At 32.0% G+C, this 18,119-nt stretch overlaps 3 protein-coding genes across 3 annotated transcripts in view; 2 read left to right on the top strand and 1 right to left on the bottom strand.

Annotated features, from left to right (window-relative positions):
* Positions 1-2,129, top strand: part of LOC134244411 (uncharacterized) — an 18,769-nt gene extending 16,640 nt beyond the window's left edge. Inside the window, exons 2-4 of the mRNA XM_062726682.1 lie at positions 1,075-1,231; positions 1,652-1,800; positions 2,104-2,129. Coding sequence (XP_062582666.1) covers positions 1,075-1,231; positions 1,652-1,800; positions 2,104-2,129 — 332 coding nt within the window. The remainder of the gene's footprint in view (positions 1-1,074; positions 1,232-1,651; positions 1,801-2,103) is intronic.
* Positions 2,130-2,699: 570 nt separating this feature from the next.
* Positions 2,700-5,084, top strand: LOC134244425 (uncharacterized). The gene is made up of 3 exons (XM_062726691.1): positions 2,700-2,817; positions 2,987-3,173; positions 4,833-5,084. The coding sequence occupies exons 1-3, from the start codon at positions 2,702-2,704 to the stop codon at positions 5,019-5,021; spliced, it is 492 nt and encodes a 163-aa protein (XP_062582675.1). The 5' UTR covers positions 2,700-2,701; the 3' UTR covers positions 5,022-5,084.
* Positions 5,085-13,525: 8,441 nt separating this feature from the next.
* LOC134244422 (alpha-(1,3)-fucosyltransferase fut-1-like) lies at positions 13,526-14,501 on the bottom strand. Its single transcript, XM_062726690.1, has one exon. It carries the CDS (start codon positions 14,494-14,496, stop codon positions 13,564-13,566), a length of 933 nt encoding a protein of 310 aa, XP_062582674.1. The 5' UTR covers positions 14,497-14,501; the 3' UTR covers positions 13,526-13,563.
* Between the last annotated feature and the right edge of the window lie 3,618 nt (positions 14,502-18,119).

The following is an 18,119-nucleotide window of genomic DNA, read 5'->3' as shown; positions in this document are numbered from 1 at the left end:
TTCGAACTGATTAAGAATACTTGTCGAATTGAAATATATAAAAGCTTTTTATATTTTATTGATTTGAGATCTTTTTGGAGGGATTTAATATTTCATGCAAATTTCAACATTTTAATTCAAGTAAAACAGTACCCCCTTTGGGGCCCCATATCTCCATAATATGCGCCACTTGCATATGCACCAACTACATATTTTAAAACCACAATACTTATGAACTGTAATTAATGTGGTTTCTGGAGATTCTCATATTTCAAACCTTCAGGAGCCAACATCCTTAAAGTATTAACTATCAAAAAATTATATTTCAGTGAGAGTATAAATAAAACATTTTTAGTTTTATAGCGCATGCCATGTTTTTCCACGTTTTCTCTAAATTTAGGTGGTATCTTAAATTTTTTTAACTTCCAGTAGAGTCACAAATTGACACGATGTATATGAGGGTAAATAACTCCCCCGACTCCGTGCCTTTAATTAGAACTGGTGGAGCGCCGTCTGATCACTACGCTGTTTATTGTTTTCAAGAGCGCACCTAAGCTGCTAATTACGGGAGGATAGAATCTTTATAGGGTTATTACTACAGTAAACAGGTCTCCTCTCTCTCTCTCTCAGATAAGCAGAAAAATATGGTTTATTATTTTAAAATGATTACTTGTGGAATCACTTGTACCAAGTAAGTACACGTATAACTGAAAGAAAATTGACAAAATGATATCCTAAAAAGTGTTTCCTTACTCGGAAATCCTTATTTTGTCGGGAAGGAGGGGATGAGGAATAATTAATGATACATTATACAGCCAATAGTGCCGTGGGAGGGGGTGGGGATGGAATAATGATAAATTATACAGCGAATAGTGCGATGGGGATGGGAGGGGATCAAGCAGCCTTTTAATAAACAGGTTCAATTGTAAAATAAAAAGGGTATTCATAAGTATATGACTGAGGATAAATGTATAAATATACCACATACTTTATTTTAAAAATTTATGTAATTTGAAGGTGAAAATTGAAATAAACATTGAACTTTATTGCATATACATTTTTTCAATATTTCATTATATTCTTACTTTAATTAAGGAAGCCTCAGCGCCGATTTCCCATATTGCCCGAGCCCAGTACAGAAGTACGCATTTGAATGTTTCACCGACTACAACACTCAGATGTTAAACATGAAGAAAAGCAGCGCCTCCCTATTGTCCGGGGTAAATGTAGAAATACTGCGGGCTTTCTGCAGGTAAAAGTAGGAACCGAATTTTTTTTTTTCAATTTTTGTCATTGTTTTTTTTTTTATCAGCTAAGGTACATGACTCTATCAGATGAAAATATTCAAAGAAGGCTTTATTTTTCAAAACTCATTTGAAATGACCTTCTAATCATAAATCTCAACTTTCAAATCTCAAATCTTCACTTTTACTTAAAAAAAAAGATTGAAAGTGCATGTTTTTCAAATAGGAACGAAAAACATGATAAATACTGAATAACTCCTTCTTCTAATGCTCGAAACATTTGCCACATCTGTCAACAAACTTTGATATAGCTACTATACCACGTAATCTTCAAACGAAAAAAAAATCGCTTTACATAAACATTTGAATTTCAGTATATCCTATCAGATATATGTACTTTTGACGTATTGGAATGTGATATGTTGTAGTTCCTACAATACGGCCATAGCCTGTATCAGAAACATTAAGGAAGTATGTCCCACGTCCCTCCACCGGAAGATAGAGGCGACACAGATGAACCTAGAGGGCGCCCATTCCGAGCTCTCGGAACTCTGCTCGGACGACAGTATTTACGAACGTAAGACGCACATCTTGTACCTAAGCACGAAATTTTTTCGCTATTTTTATGGGTTCATGCGCATGTGTTGTGCATCATATGGCCTTAACTTCACCCCGAGGTTTATTTCTCCCAATAAAATCATCATCTTGTCGAACATTAAAACAATGGTACAACGATGATAAGATTAATCAAATAATTGATTCCGACAATTCTTTATGTATCTATGTTAAATTTATATTGTCTTAACCTAAACCGCTTTCTCTGAAGATAATGGGTACATGAATGTCATTAAATAAATTCCTACTGAATAATGTTCATTAGAAACTTACAAAAAACAGTCAAGATGAATATATGACGGGGGTACATGTATGTAACCTTTGGACATTTTGCTATGTTTTGAGGAACTTTTTTCAAGGGTACGGGGATGTAATGCTCAATCCTTACCAAATTAAGGTACATTGTATTTGTAAATTTTGCAAAATTACATGGAAGTGAAATAAAATATTATATCGTAGTGGATGTGAGAATCTTTACCCAACCATACTGAAATACGAACAATAACATTTTCCGTACTTTATTCAAATTGTAAGAGAATTTATTTCAAAGATTGAAAAGAATAAATGATGAATACCCTATAAATAGAATAGTACGTTATCAATAAAAAGAGATATCTCGACTGCAACATGTCAAATGTGCTTTTTTTTTTTTTTTAGAAATTGATTGCCTTTATGTTATTCTAACTGATCACATACTTCAAAAGCAAGCAAAAATGTACAAAATGACCATTTTAATTTCATCATTGGACATTAAGATATATCTTAATTTTTCGATCCTAAAGTAATTATTGAAAATTCTTGCTCTCCTCGCACGTACAGTAGTTAACCAGTAATCCTGTCCCATTTTGGGTTACGCCCGCTATATGACTTGTTTCCAGGAATTCGGGCCACACTCCGAGAGCTGCTTCAAGAGGGAGATGAACTCACAACTTCGACTGATGCAGTGGATAAGCGAGGACGATATATATCAGTTATGTAGGTAAGATCTTAAAGTTCCTTAAAATTGTTATTTCATTAAGCATTTTTTAAATTTATACTTGTGCACATTAACCCATTGATAGCATCTGCTCAAATCTTTACATCATATTTATTAAATGATTGCCATCTACTAGTATATCAATTTTAAACCCTTCTTAATTATCCGGTAGCGATCTAGCCCAAACCTTGGATTGCATTACCTCCACCATAACCATCGAGTGTGGACCGGAAGCTGCGCAACTTGTACCCGTTCTTGTAAAGCCCATGGTAAAGAAAAGCTCAAAGTGTGACGTAATATCTACAACAATATCAGAAGAACCCCCGACCACAGCTAAACGACGGAGGCCTTACAGACAGGTAGCTACATGTACCGCTTGATCGTCTCCATTATCACTAATTTAGCTGGTGTATTATCCTCGCTTGTCAATTTGTAGATGGTGTTAATATATCAATTCTATAGCCGATTAGATTACACAAGAAAAATTAGTTAATCTGAAATAAATGAAATGCAAATAAAGACACGTATTTTGCTATGGAAAATTGATCAAATAATATATATCTTAAATTAAAAAAAGAACTGAATATCTAGCTTTTTCAGTAAACTGTATTGCTTACATGTAACACTTTTCATTTTAAGTCGTACGTGCTTCTTAAAATTCCTGACAATCTGACTAGAGATCTAGACCAGAATTTCATGCTTTCACTGTAAATGTTCGCCCATTATAAACACACTGAATTGTCGACGGATTTTTATATTCCCAGCATAGGCGTAGTCACAGGGGGGGCAGCGGGGGCACTAGCCCCCCCACTTTCAGATCTGGGGGGGCAAGAGTATGTCTGTGCCCCCCCACTTTTCAATAAAGAACAAAATCACAGCTATATTTCCCCAACATTTTCTTTGCTATATATAGGAAATGTTCATTGAAGGATTTAAGTGATAGTAGTTACTTTTTGACCCTAGTATAGTAATATTGAAAAATTTTGGAAAAAAATTGGAATTGAAAGTAACTTGCCTTTGTAAAAAGTTGGCCACTCCCCCCCCCCCCCCCCCCACGAAATAGGATTTTCGTGTTTGGGAACTTTCTTTTTTTTTTTTTTTTTGCTTGTCCAAGAATTTCTGGAGTTGAGCCTCCCCACTTTTAAGTTTTTGGGAACTTACAATTTTCTTTTTCTTTTTTTTTTTTTTTTTTTTTTTTTTTTTTTTTTTTTTTTTTTTTTTTTTTTTTTTTTGCTTGTCAAAGAATTTCTGGAGTTGAGCCCCCCCACTTTTAAGTTTTTGGGAACTTTTTTCTTTTTCTTTTTTTTTTTTTTTTTTTTTTTTTGCTTGTCAAAGAATTTCTGAAGTTGAGCCCCTCCACTTTAAAGTTTGTGACTACGCCTCTGATTCCCAGTCATGACTAGGAGCATATAGAGGATGTGACCGGTTGGCAGGGGATGCTCACTCTTCCATAGCACCTGATCCCACTTCTGGTTTTTTGTGGAGGTCTATGTTTGCTCTGCTTCAATTTTGTATTGTTTAATGGGTCCATTTATTTATTTATCTCTCATAAAACAGACCATATAAATAACGAAGTGCTCAATAATATGTATTCAAAAAAATATTTTAAAATATCTGACTATTCGTATGTGATCCCCTTGCTCTCCCGATACACATATGTTTTGATTTCTGTGATCTTCAAGTCATAGTTCTAGATTTTGTTACCTAGCAAAATCGTCAATTTCACTTAAATGCGTTTTTATCATCTATTATTTTCCAAAAATAGGTTTAAAAATACGTACGCTTTGTAAAATGTATTGATTTAAACCTTTCAACAGGGCATTAAAATCTTTATGGAGATAAGAATTAGCACAAGTATTTCTTTGATTTGATATTCAGTGTATTTTACATTTTAATAATCATCTATTAGACTAAGTGTATGCCATACTGAAAAAAGCAAAAGTATTGTTATTTTGCAACTGTCAATTTACCCACAAATGGATCAAATGATACTTGATTTGGTTTTTATTTATTTACAGAAAACTAGCACCCCAATATCCAGCTTAGTAACTTCGCACGAAAAGGATAAATCATTGCACAGTCACGTGATATATGCGAAAACTCAAGACAAAAATAAAGCCTCATCTCTCAAATGTTGTGAAATAGCAATGTGTTTGACGTTTGTTTCCCTACAATACTTAAAACTTTACCCCCTTCTTTGGGATTGAAGTGTGAAAAGGTAAACAACGTACCTATCATTAAAACTCCCATTACCTGTAGACAGGCGCTCACCTGACATTTATTTATTATCATTCTTCATTTTGTTTTAGTTCTTGTTCAAGATGTTTCAATTTAATATAATCACACGATTTGTTAACTGTTAACTTTAAATCACATGTAAGCAATATGTATATTTTGTATATTCTACACTTGCAGTCTGTGATACACAAACACATTCCAGCTTCCATAGGTAGAGAACAATTTATCTGTTAATTAACAATCTATAGCTACAGAACTATTTAGCTGTTAATTAACAATCTGTAGCTACAGAACTATTTATCTGTTAATTAACAATCTGTAGTTACAGAACAATTTATCTGTTAATTAACAATCTGTAGCTACAGAACTATTTAGCTGTTAATTAACAATCTGTAGCTACAGAACTATTTAGCTGTTAATTAACAATCTGTAGCTACAGAACTATTTAGCTGTTAATTAACAACCTGTAGCTACAGAACTATTTAGCTGTTAATTAACAATCTGTAGCTACAGAACTATTTAGTTATTAATGAACGGCCAAGGAGAACAACAACTTGTAAATTGTCCCTCACACTCGGAATAGAGAACAATGTAATCAAAATGACAAGCCATGATTAAAAGATTATGATGTATAGTGGAAAAGATGTTCTTGTAAACGAATTAATATTTTTTGTTTTAAATAAGTGATTTATGCTACTAACAATAAAGTCTAATGATCCAATGTACCTATAGTACAGTAAAACTTGTCTAACCTAAACATTGTTAATTCTGACGCCATGTTTAATTTTATGTTCCTTTCGTAAAGTTTAATTGTTATCATATTATCTACATGTACTCTCAAATGGGTCCGGATTAAAGGTTATATTGTCCTCAGATTGTGTTTTTACATGTTACAAGATAAGTCTTTAGTAGTAAATTGTTAAAGAATTTGGAGCTTGAATACATGAACTGTTCCTTAATTGTTTAATTGAACTTAAAGCTTGAATACCGTTCCTTAAAACTTTACTTAAGGTAGAACCTATGTCGGAGAAGTCTTTGTCACAAGATTTTCAAACTTTTCATAATGATAAATTAGCACTTGCTTATCAATCAGTTAAAAGCACATGACATGTTTCCTTGTTATTAAATGTAGTGCAGCCAGTCAAACATGGAATGATAAATACATACTGCGACTTCACAATTTCAGTCTTTTTTTAGGGGTACTTGTCATGCAAAGAAGACAAATATCCCAAAATTACTTCTTTAAACATTGTTGTTTTTATTGTTTATTAATTAAACAGTATTAAACAATATTTCCCGAGAATAAATTCTTTTTTATACAATTGATATAAAAAATAAGTCCACATTTTCAAAACTATAGGCAAATGAACTCTATTTATTTTCAGTCAATTTTCCACCCTACATTTGTAAATATTTTTCAGAAGTCTTTGTCACAATGTTCTCAATCTTTAATATGATAAAGAACATACCCAAATGATTACAAAAAGTGATTAAAATTTATACCTTTCCCCACTAACTAATGAGAGATAGGCTATTTACCGATGCTGATACTCCTGACTTTTTGCACTTACACGGATTTTATTATTAAATGACTGTTTGGGGTTACTTTCGGATTAAAAAGGTTTATAAAAAATTTGTACCCTTAATTCAAAAGATCATATTTAATAGAAAAATTGTAATAAAACTCCAAGAATATGAATAAGTAACAAATAATTATGAAAAGGAATGCACATCATTTCATGATAGATATCACAAAATGTGCACACAATCTACAACACATACATCTTTGACTTAGACACATTTCATCAAGATATTACACTATTTAGTTGGCAACTGACGATTTTTTAAAGGATTTTTTTGCATTCCTTCACACCATTTACATTATATAGGAAGTTGTATATTGTAATTTCATAACACAATATAGTCTTAACTTTGTCAACTTAATTAAGGTCAAGATCTATTAAATGAAAGGTGCCTACAGGTTTCTCTAATTCAAGAAATATATTTTCATTAAGCATTATATTAAAATAATATATAAATCGAATTAAGATTAATCGGCATGATTTTAAATTGAATTCTGTGAATTTCAAAATGCTGTATTTTCTACCATTTCTATACTGAAGCTGTAAAGTACGGGAAATGACATTGAATTAATTATGACGTCATAATGGATCTAGCACAGGCTAAACACATTCACTAGTTATGATGTCATACGACGTAGGTTCTACGTTAATTGTGTTTTTGACTTTTGAGCTTCAGTACTGTTCGTTATTTCCTTATATTTCATAATCTCAAATACTAGTAAATGTTATTTCCCGAGTTTTATTTGAAATATGTTTTGAAATGTTAAAGTATCCGCTATGTTAGAGTCTCAAAAAGATTTAAACAATTTTCCCAATAAGGGCATGTATAAGATGTTTTAATTAATTATGATATACATGTAAATTAGAGATATATAAATACTTAAAGAATTTCGAAATACGACTTTTTGATTTTGTTACTTAGAAAATAACATTTGTTTCTATTTTTCAACATAATTTTGAAATTTGATTATGATTTCAAACGACTTTTGAAATACATTTTTGTAGGACGAAATTAATAAGATATATTCTTCGATGCTAATCAATGCTGATTAGCTTTTCAGAATATATCTTTGCAAGAAATAAAAAAGTAGATATATAATCTAATCTTATATACTACACAATATATATTCAAGCCATTTTTTCACCACATTACCGTTAATTGACAATTCTACAAGAAATAGTGGGAGAAGTAATATAATCAATAGTAAAAATAGACGCCCCCTCTGATATTACGTACATGTCACTTTTGATTTTACGCCTTCAGATGATGGTGCAGTTCCAAAAGATTTCTATATAACATTTTGCTTAATATATATGGGTATGTAAAATAAATTTCACTTTTTGTTGGCATGCGCGGATCAACATAATTTTCTGTTAAGGCGTGATACGACTCTTTGGATCTAGTTTCTGTAATAAGGATAATGATTATCTCGCTTTAAATAAAAAAAGTTTTATACAGTCTGATTCATCCGTTTTACATTTGAGTATTGGACGGATAATAGCGTCATTTGCTACATCTATTTTCATAATAAATATACTTAAAAGTGATGACTTTAACATCGTCAAATTTCTTTATTTGTGTATATATATACCTTTTCACCCGTGTATATTTTATATTTCCTAAATCATTTGAAAATGAAACACATGCTTTATGTAGGGATTTTTTTAAAGGTACAATATCATGACAAGTCGATGTACCGGTAATCAGAATGTAAACAGGTTTGTTAAAGTCACCATTTCGCAAATTCTACGATCAGTTGCGCTCCGTTATTAGCAGACTTATTTTTATATTCATATGAGGCAGAATTTATTCAAAATCTTATCCGTGAAAGGAAGAAAACACTTGCTGTAGCCTTCAACTCGACATTTAGATATATCGACGACGTATTGTCAATTAATAATGGTAATTTACATTCCTACGTCGATACGATATATCCTGGTGAGCTTGAGATAAAAGATATTACAGAGTCCGACACTTCTGTTTCATACTTGGATATTTTACTTGAAAAAGACACTAATGGTAATCTAACAAGAAAACTATATATGATAAACGTGATGATTTATCTTTTCTATCGCCAACTTCCCTTACTTATGCATCAATATACCTTCATCACCTGCATACGGAGTATATATACCTCAGTTGATAAGATACGCAAGGGCATGCTCTACGTATGAACAATTTCTAAAACGAGGTAAATTATTGACAAGCAAGTTGATGAAACAAGAATATCAGCAGTCTCGTTTGAAGTCATCATTTCGTAAGTTCTATGGTCGATACAATGACCCTGTCAGCAAATTACAATTTATCATTGAGTCAAATGCTGACTGACTTTTTTCATACCAATTGTTAGTCCATTTTTTATACATTGAATTGACGACGGATTTTTTTCCATTATTTCTTGATCATGACAAGGAGCACACGGCGGGTGTGACCGGTCGGCAGGGGATGCTCACTCCTCCATGGCACCTGGTCCCACCTCTGATGTTTCGGGGTCCGTGTTTGCTCTGCTCTTATTTTGTATATTGTTTAATGGACGTTGAGATTGAATTCTGTTCGTTATCTCCATATCCTTCTATGACCTTGTAAGTAACAATATTCAATACTCTGACATTCTAAGTATATATTATCTTTATTGAGGCTAATTTCGAGGTCGTTTTTTATACCGATTGTAAGGCCATTATTTACACACTGAACTGTGTATTTTTTGCCTATGATTTTGTGTATTGAATGAGCTAGGATATATATCTGGTTTTACTATCTTAGCTTTAACTATTTTGTAACGAGTTTTCCCATTGTTTTAAGAAATTAATTTAATTTTTGAAGATTCTTGAGGTTATGAAATACGACGCTGCACACTGGCATTTTTAATGACGCTTCACGCCGGCATTTGTAATGACTAAGCGCTTCATGATAAATTTGCAGGCGTGAAGCGTTGTAGTTCATATACCTCATGAATCTTCAAAATTAAACTTAATTCTTATATTTACATTTTTTCTGATGACTTGTCATAAATTCACGCCTTTCAACTGTCATTTTTAAAGCAAATCAATGTGCACTTTATTTTTTGACGTCAAGAGCGGTACATGTATTATGACGTAACAATGTAGATATTCATGATTATTCGTGGTACATACGTAATGTTGTTCCTGAGAAAATGAACTGCATTTTTTATAGTAAAGAATCACAGAGGAAATTTATTGGAAATTTAAATATATACTGTATATTTGAATAAATTTTATGAATCCAAAAAATAAATTATATTTTGTTTTATTACATACCTTTCTATTACATTTTGCGTTGTCTTCAGCGCAAAAATTAAATAACGCAAAATGTAACATTGAAAAGGAAAGTTATCACATTTTTTGTTGATCTCGACGCAAAATGTAATAACGCAAAGTGCAATCATCTAATAATCGTTGTCTTATATTTTGCGTTGTTACATTTTGCGTTGAACTCAATGCAAACTGTAATGACGCAAAATGTAATAACCCCAGTTTATTACATTTTGTGTTGTTATTATATTTTGCGTTGTAACAATACTTCTTTTCACTGTAATAAGAAATTGCACAGTTCACCCCTACTAATGTGTTCGGAACCTTTTATTTTTCGGTGTTCCGCAAATTATAAAACCCCGATGAGTTCAGAGTAGCTCTGGCAGTGGCTCTGGCGAGAGTTAGCGAGACTTCAGCGAGGTAGGGTAAATTATTCACGGAAATGTGGCTAGGAAGTGACTAGCACGTGGAGGCATGGTAAACAGAAAAGTTATGTTGCGTTTCAGTTTTCACCACCCTAGAATGAGCTGATAATGTCTGTAGAAATGTACTTCAATCAATCGATCTCTTTTACATTCAATCAAACTTTTAAAAATAAGTATTCTCTATGATACAATTTTCTGTAGTCATGAATTAAAATTTCTTTTTGGACAAATATTTTTGCATGGGAACCGGGACTATATTTTTTGGCGTCAGATTAGCAAATGAGGCACCAGCATGATTTTAACTGACCAATCAGCTGAATGAGAATTGCATTATGTGTTACTACGAATACTACAGGAATTTTACGCTTGAAAAAAGGAAAATCTTATGTTAAATAAAAAGCATTTTTAAAGATATTATTTTCATGCTCATAATGACAAAAAATTCATTTGTTAAATAAACAGCGCAAGTCTAGGTTTCTGAAAGTCATACTGCAAAAGCGATTTGCGTCTGTATTAATTCCTTTGTTGTACTATCGGTGAATAGAATTTCCAGGTGAATTCCCTGGCCGAACTCGTGATCACGAACGTAAACAAAGTTTTGTCCATTTAAATGCATACACATGTAAGAGATGCTGCTCGTTTTCCTTACCCTTGAAGTGCTGGTGTTCTGAACTAGACACAAACTAGATTTTATTAATTAAACATTTTTTTCCATTTAACAATAAATTAAAAACGCCCGTAACATCTTTCATAGTTTCTTTTCTTTGTATTTTGTTCGTAAGAACATTTTTTTTTTGCAGTCCATTAACATGATCGTAGATTGACTACGTGTTCGAAGTAAAATGTAAACAAGTATTTGGCGTAAACGTTGCTATTCATTCATTGGTCAGTTGCTCGTGTTGAGATCCTCTGTGCGCATTTATAACAATTATAGCCATATAACACCCCTACTAATGTTATTGTGATTTAAATTCAAGACACGTGGTTTAGATTTACCTATTCAAAGGTTATAGGGTAGATCCGGTTTTATAAATAAAATTGGCAGTAAACAGGAAATTGCTATAGTCTGTTTCTTCTGAAACATGCCCTGTGAAAAATGTGTGTTTGCACACCTTTCTGAAAGACTTTCATGATTTTCAACAGAAATGGGTGGCTTAAGGGGTGGGGGGGGGGGGTAAATAACAATTAATACATCTTATACTTAACTGCAAAAATTACAGCTTACTAGCGACCGAGATGCTTGTAAAAAATGTATAATATCATTTACACTGACAAACCTTTGTTTGCCTAATATGGCTATTGCTATTAATGCGCACAGAGGATCTTACCACGAGCAACGCCAAATACATGTTTACATGTTACTTCGAACACGTGGTTCAGGTCAATCTATGATCATATCAATGGAGTGCAAAGTAAATAAAAAATGTTCCTATGAAACATTAGAAACTATTAATAATATCACTGGCGTTTTAATTTGTTAATAACTATAGAGAAAAATGTGCTTAATAAAACGTATACGTAGTTCGTGTCAAGTTCAGAACACCAGCAATTCAAGGATAAGGAAAACGAGCAGCTTCTCCTATGCGTTTAAATGGACAAAACATTTTTTTTACATAACTATACATGTATACTCGTGATCACGTGTGTTGGCAAGGGAATCCACCTGGCAATTGTATTCACCGATAGTACAATAAAGAAATTTATCAAGCGTAAAATTCCTGTAGTATTCGTATAGTAACCCATAATGCAATTCTCATTCATCTGATTTGTCAGTTAAAGTCACATTGGTGCCCCATTTGCTAATCTGACGCCAAAAAATATAGTCCCGGTTCCCATGCAAAATATTTGTCTAAAAAGAAATTCTAATTCATGACAGCAGAAAATTGTATCATAGAAAAAACTTTAAAATAATTTAAACTTGAATGAATTCAAGAAAGATCGATTGAAGTACATTTCTAGAGAATGATATTATAGGGTGGTGAAAACTAAAACACAACATAATTTTTCTGTTTACCATGTCTCCACGTGCTAGTCACTTCCTAGCCACATTTCCGTGAATAATTTACTCTATCTCGCTGAAGTCTCGCTAGCTCTCGCCAGAGCCAATGTCAGAGCTACTCTGAACTCATCGGGTTTTATAATATGCAGAACACCGACAAATAAAAGGTTCCGAACACATTAGTAGGGGTGTATAAGGCAAACAAAGGTTTGTCAGTGTTGATGATAATGCACATTTTTTACCAGCGATTTGGTCACTAGTGAGCTCAAATTTTCGCCGAAAAGTATAAGATATATTGTTATTTTAATACCCCCTCCTTTAGTCACCCTTTTTCTGTTGAAAATCGTGAAAGTCTTTCAGAAAGGTCTATAAACATTTATAACAGGACATGTATTCAAAAGAAACAGGCTATAGCACTATCATGTTTACTGCCAATTTTATTTATAAAACCGGTTCTACCCTATAACCTTTGAATAGATCAACCTAAACCATGTGTCTTGAATTTAAATCACAATAACATTAGTAGGGGTGCAGTTGTATATCGAGTTTGTTCATGTTAATGGACCAGTCCGTTTGGGGGGTTTAATTATAGACATAAGTCATACTCCACTGTACGCAGTAGATTTTTCTTAAATCAATGTGTCCGCCAAATTTTCTAATGACACTCGTATTTTATGTATTTCCTGATATTTTTAAGTAATAAGCGACAAAAATCAACATGTTCTGTAGTCCTGAATGTAATTGCGAGGTCAATTCTGCAAATTTATTAATTAAATTATGACCATTCATGTCATTTAACAGAAGATGAATTGTCCAATAATAAACATTTACCAAAATTAATCACATTCAATGTACAAATTGATCAAGTTTGGCAAAGGACAAATAAACCATAACTTATTATTCTCTGCAGTCTGTTATTTCTTTATTCATAGAATGTGTTAAGACTATAAGTGAAGTGAATAATTATGCGATCACACATTATTGTATGTTTATTCTAATTATATTCTTTCGGTAAGTGCAAACTGAAATTGTTAAAAAAAAAATACAGCGTCTAGATTTGCGTTTGTGCTTTTATAAAGCTATTTTTCAAATAAATACTGATTTCTGAATTGTATTTCTGCATAGTTAAAACAATAAAAAAAAACGCAAGTCAGAACATTTTTCTTAATTATCTGACATTTTTTAATGGGTATTTCATTTTCAATTCACAATTATGAAGTCAGAAAGTTATCTATGTGATACAAAATGATTTATCTGTACAATATACACCTGGGTTCAAAATGTTTACCCAGGAATTATTTTTTCTTGCTTTTTTTCCGTTTTCTATGTCCACTAGATATTTACATAAGTTACACTGAGTCTCTTGTACTATTTTGTCAAGTGTTTTTGTGGTATACTTGTCCTTTTCTTTCAAATAACGAATATACTCCGTTTCATTGGAACCGATTCGTTTTAATTCATGAGCCAGCAATGCAGCATTGGTGAAATCCTGAGAGTTAATGTAAGTTCCCTTAGGAATATATTGAGCTGCGTCTTTAGGTCCGTTGATAACAGGAATAAGAGCAGTATGTTCTAAGTAAAGGGAATGCAATTTTTCCGTTGTGTACTGATTGCAGATTGAATTTTCGAACGCAAAAAAGAACTTGTAGTTTGTTTCAAACAGGGGAAGGCACTTTGATAATCCCTCATATCTACCGCCACATTTCTTATCACCACATTCGCCAAAAATATCAATTGATAAATATTTACCTAAGTCTTTAACCAAGTTTTCTCTCCTTGAGTGGGTCTTGCAATGACTTACGAGCCACACTGCATCTTTCGTCTTTGTTTTGAGTATGTTACTGTAATTCATCAAAAATTGTTTTTGGCTTTTTTGGAATACACCATATATTGGCATTTGAATATCGGAGTCTTCCATATAAGACATGGAGAGGTCAAATCGCTCAATCCAATCTTTGGTCGGTCTGGTGGTGTGATACGGACTTTCTCCAGAGTAAAATATCCAAATTTGACCTTTCTTTTTATCGATAACATTTCTTGGAATGTGGCGATGACTGAACACTACAATGTCTGCACTGGAAATATTGTTTGTCAAGAGGCAATTCGGGATGTTGCATAGAGAGCTATTATAGAGCTTGAGATTATTGGCAATATAGGGTTCCATATCAACCCAGATTGTCCGCAATGTCTTTAATGGCGTTGTCCTACTGTTGGGAGCTGAGTCTGTCCGAGTAATCTCAGGGACTGTGTGCTCATTTTGGATCTCCGGTGATAGATATGCTATAATCAGCCAGAGAATAACTCCACAAATAAACAATAGTCTTAAAGTCCGTACTGGACGGCCGGTCTTCATTCTGGAAAAAATTGCTTAATTTGCAATAATAATAAGATAATTAATAATAATAACAATGAAAAGAGCGTGAAAAAAAATTAACAATTTTTATTTTTAAGTTCTATTAAGGTAGTACAAAACATCCGTGGATTCAATTATAACTCATTTCTGAAAAAGTACTTGAGAAAAAAAGAATAACTTTACCTTATTAACGAAAATGAATGATACCCGTAAGCAAAATGATAAGATGTGGTATGTTTTCGTCATATTTTGTGTAAAAAACGTAGGATCCTATATATTGGTCAGCATTCTTTTTTGTGCTATCTAAATGCAAAGTATGTAACAGTCTGAAATTAAATGCAGTGTAACTGTTGATTTATAAACAGTAGAGGGCTGGTATTTGGACACATATATAAGGAGTTGCCATTCTCTGTGTCCTATTAAAGTCAAGGCCATATCAAGAGGTCAAAGAATTTTTTTAATCGTCAACATATCTGAAACCGCTGATTCAATTAATTTATTAATTTAATGGGCGGAGTTAACTCAGAAATGAGATTTCCATTAAACAATGGAACTATACGAGATTCTGGGTAGTATGCCAGGAATCCTTACATGTACGCAAAGGTAATTTATGAACAGTACGCGCATAGAAATTAAAATTATGATATTTATTGGAGAAAGAAGGCTTTCACACCTACATGTACATATATGAATTAACTGAACATGAATATTTAATCACAATTATTGGGTATATTAATAATTCTTCCGTGATTGATACTCGTTCTCATATTCATTTTTTACACAGAAAATTAAACGTGAAATAATTATTTCCCACCAGAATAAGCTTTAAATATATCTTATCATTATATGACCGATTTCCATACTATTGGGATACTCTAAAGGAATTTTCTAAAGTTTTTGGGGCTTTAAAAAAATTCTTTGCTAAATTTTGTCAAGTATTATTTTTCAGTCACAATTATTTTTACTGACATGTCAACTTAATTATCGTTAAATTCTCTAGCTCTTTAAAACTCAGTTTGAAGTGTTTTATTTGTAAATGTTAGAGTGTACATCTGTAAATCACCAGAATGGAACCCTCAGATTATGTTCAAAATTACTAAATCCCAAAAGAAATTCATACAATTTCATTTATCACATTTTTTCGCATTACATAAATTGAAATTAGAGTCATTGTTTACCAGCATGTTCAATGATGTGTAACGCTGATACAAATACCCAACTGACATGCATTGATTTTCAACCCAAAGGCGATTGAAACCATGGGTGTTGATACCAATTTATAAACATTAATCGGCCAGGTAAACACTAGCTAAACAAAAAAGAAACAAATCACAATTCACGGTATTTTCAAATGTTTTTTTAAATAAATGTACTCTTTTAATAACTTGTTTATAAATTAAAAGCTACCGGTAATTCATTAAATAATTCCCCAATAAGTATTCACATTGTTAATTATGTTATGGAAGAATGGTAGCCTTATTTAAATCATTTAAGGTTTGTCACTCGTCAGCTTTTTTGAAAAGTTACGCAGAAGCTTTTACTTCAAAACTACTTATTAAAATTCAATTTTTTTAACATATCTTAATTCAACAATGTCAATTTTTTAACATTCAAAGAAAAAACTGTTCAAAAAGATACAAGGAAGCAAGATTTATGAGGGACTATTTCTTTTGGTGGAAGGATATTTAGCAGAAAATTCTGCAAATCTGCACATTTATAAAATGTAATGTAATGGAAATATAGCCTCACATTATTTTACTCGGAGAATATTTTCCGTTTTGATATTGCGAAAAATATTTATTGTGAATAGGTCTTAATTTATATTTTAAGACTAAGTTTTACACCTTCCCTCATCAAACTTTTCCAAAAAATGAAAAAAATATTTTAAGAAGTCAAGGTCAAATTTACACCATTTTTGGCCCGAAAATCACATATTTTGACAAATATTTCAAAATTAACATCACTGACCCCACCTTTTTCTTTCATTATTTTAAACTACTCGATACTTGTGACTGATCAGCACTTAAGTCGTAAAAAGTTTGAAATAAGAAAATTTTTTATTGCCTATTAAGTTTTTTAATACCCCAAATATGTTAATTTTTAATGAAAAAAGGTCATACAATAATTTACGCGCATTAATTGCAAGATTTGTTTAATGATAATTCTTATTCAAACTATTTTACGTAAAATAAAATTGTATTTATTGCCATGCTTACATCTGATAAAACATAATAAGGGTTAAAGTAATTAACCAGAGATGAAATTTAAGTGCAAAAAGGTCAACTTAAATGCACCGTAGATTTTGACCCCCTATTTTCTTTGCGATTTTGACACTTTATGAGTACTTATCCAAAATATACTTCTCAAAAAATCATTGATTTAACAAATTTCAAGAGTGACTTACCTTAATACATGTAAATTGTTAGGTTTTATTTGAGGGTTACATGGAATATTTTTTTTAGCCTGGTCCTTGTAAAAGGTTTAGCTTTTTCAATCAAAAAATCTTACATCTAACTGTAATGATTTTCTAAATACACTGTAGTTCCAATGCAAATTTTGAGTATATAATTTTACATTAAATAATAAAAAAGGCCAACATGTAGATATTTTTTCTCATAAACCTGTAGCTTATTTCTAGAGATAAAAATTTTCTCATAACTTCTTTATTTAACAACTTTTTTAAAAAGTTATTCTAAACTATACATTTGTGTAAGTATACAGTCCCTGAAAATATTTATTAACTATAATTATCTCTATCTATTCAAAAAATGTAAGGAATCCTTGCTTAATAACAGTTTAAACTCCTCTCTGCTGCAAGTAAACGAAACAACAGGGAGCCTACAAATTCAGAATACACAAGGGGGCGGAGCTATCAAGTCACTCAGAACCTCTTTCACATGAGTGAACAAACAGTCCAAGAAAGCAGTCCCAGGGACAACTTGTACTGCTGGGACTGCTTTTCAGAGCAAAAGGGTTAATTTTTAATTGATTGTGGCTGCAGTGTTTTCATACATCAAAATTATTTTTACTCTGAGGTTTTAATGAATAATGTCATCTTTATATAACATTTCACTGTAATTCCTGTTACTGTAGAATTAATTAAAATATAATTATTTACTCCGAATTTAATGTTTTCTTCCAAAAATAAGTCTAATACATCCATGCCATATATTCTTGCGCAGAATGTATACAGAACTGATCAACGAAGTATTATTTTATTAGGTCTTTCCACCTTTCTATGGAAAGACCGATTGATTTTCTTCTGTTTTTTTTTTTTAGGTCTTTCCACCTTTCTGTGGAAAAACCTATTGATTTCCTTCTGTTTCTTCTTTTCCTTATTAGGTCTTTCCACCTTTCTGTGGAAAGACCTATTGATTTCCTTCTGTTTCTTTTTTTCCTTTTTTAGGTCTTTCCACCTTTCTGTGGAAAGACCT

This window comes from Saccostrea cucullata, unplaced genomic scaffold, assembly GCF_032062105.1.
Source record: "Saccostrea cucullata isolate Sc308-1 unplaced genomic scaffold, CSIRO_AGI_Scuc_v1 ctg1149, whole genome shotgun sequence".
NCBI lineage: Eukaryota > Metazoa > Mollusca > Bivalvia > Ostreida > Ostreidae > Saccostrea > Saccostrea cuccullata.
This window is presented reverse-complemented; position numbering and strand designations above follow the sequence as displayed.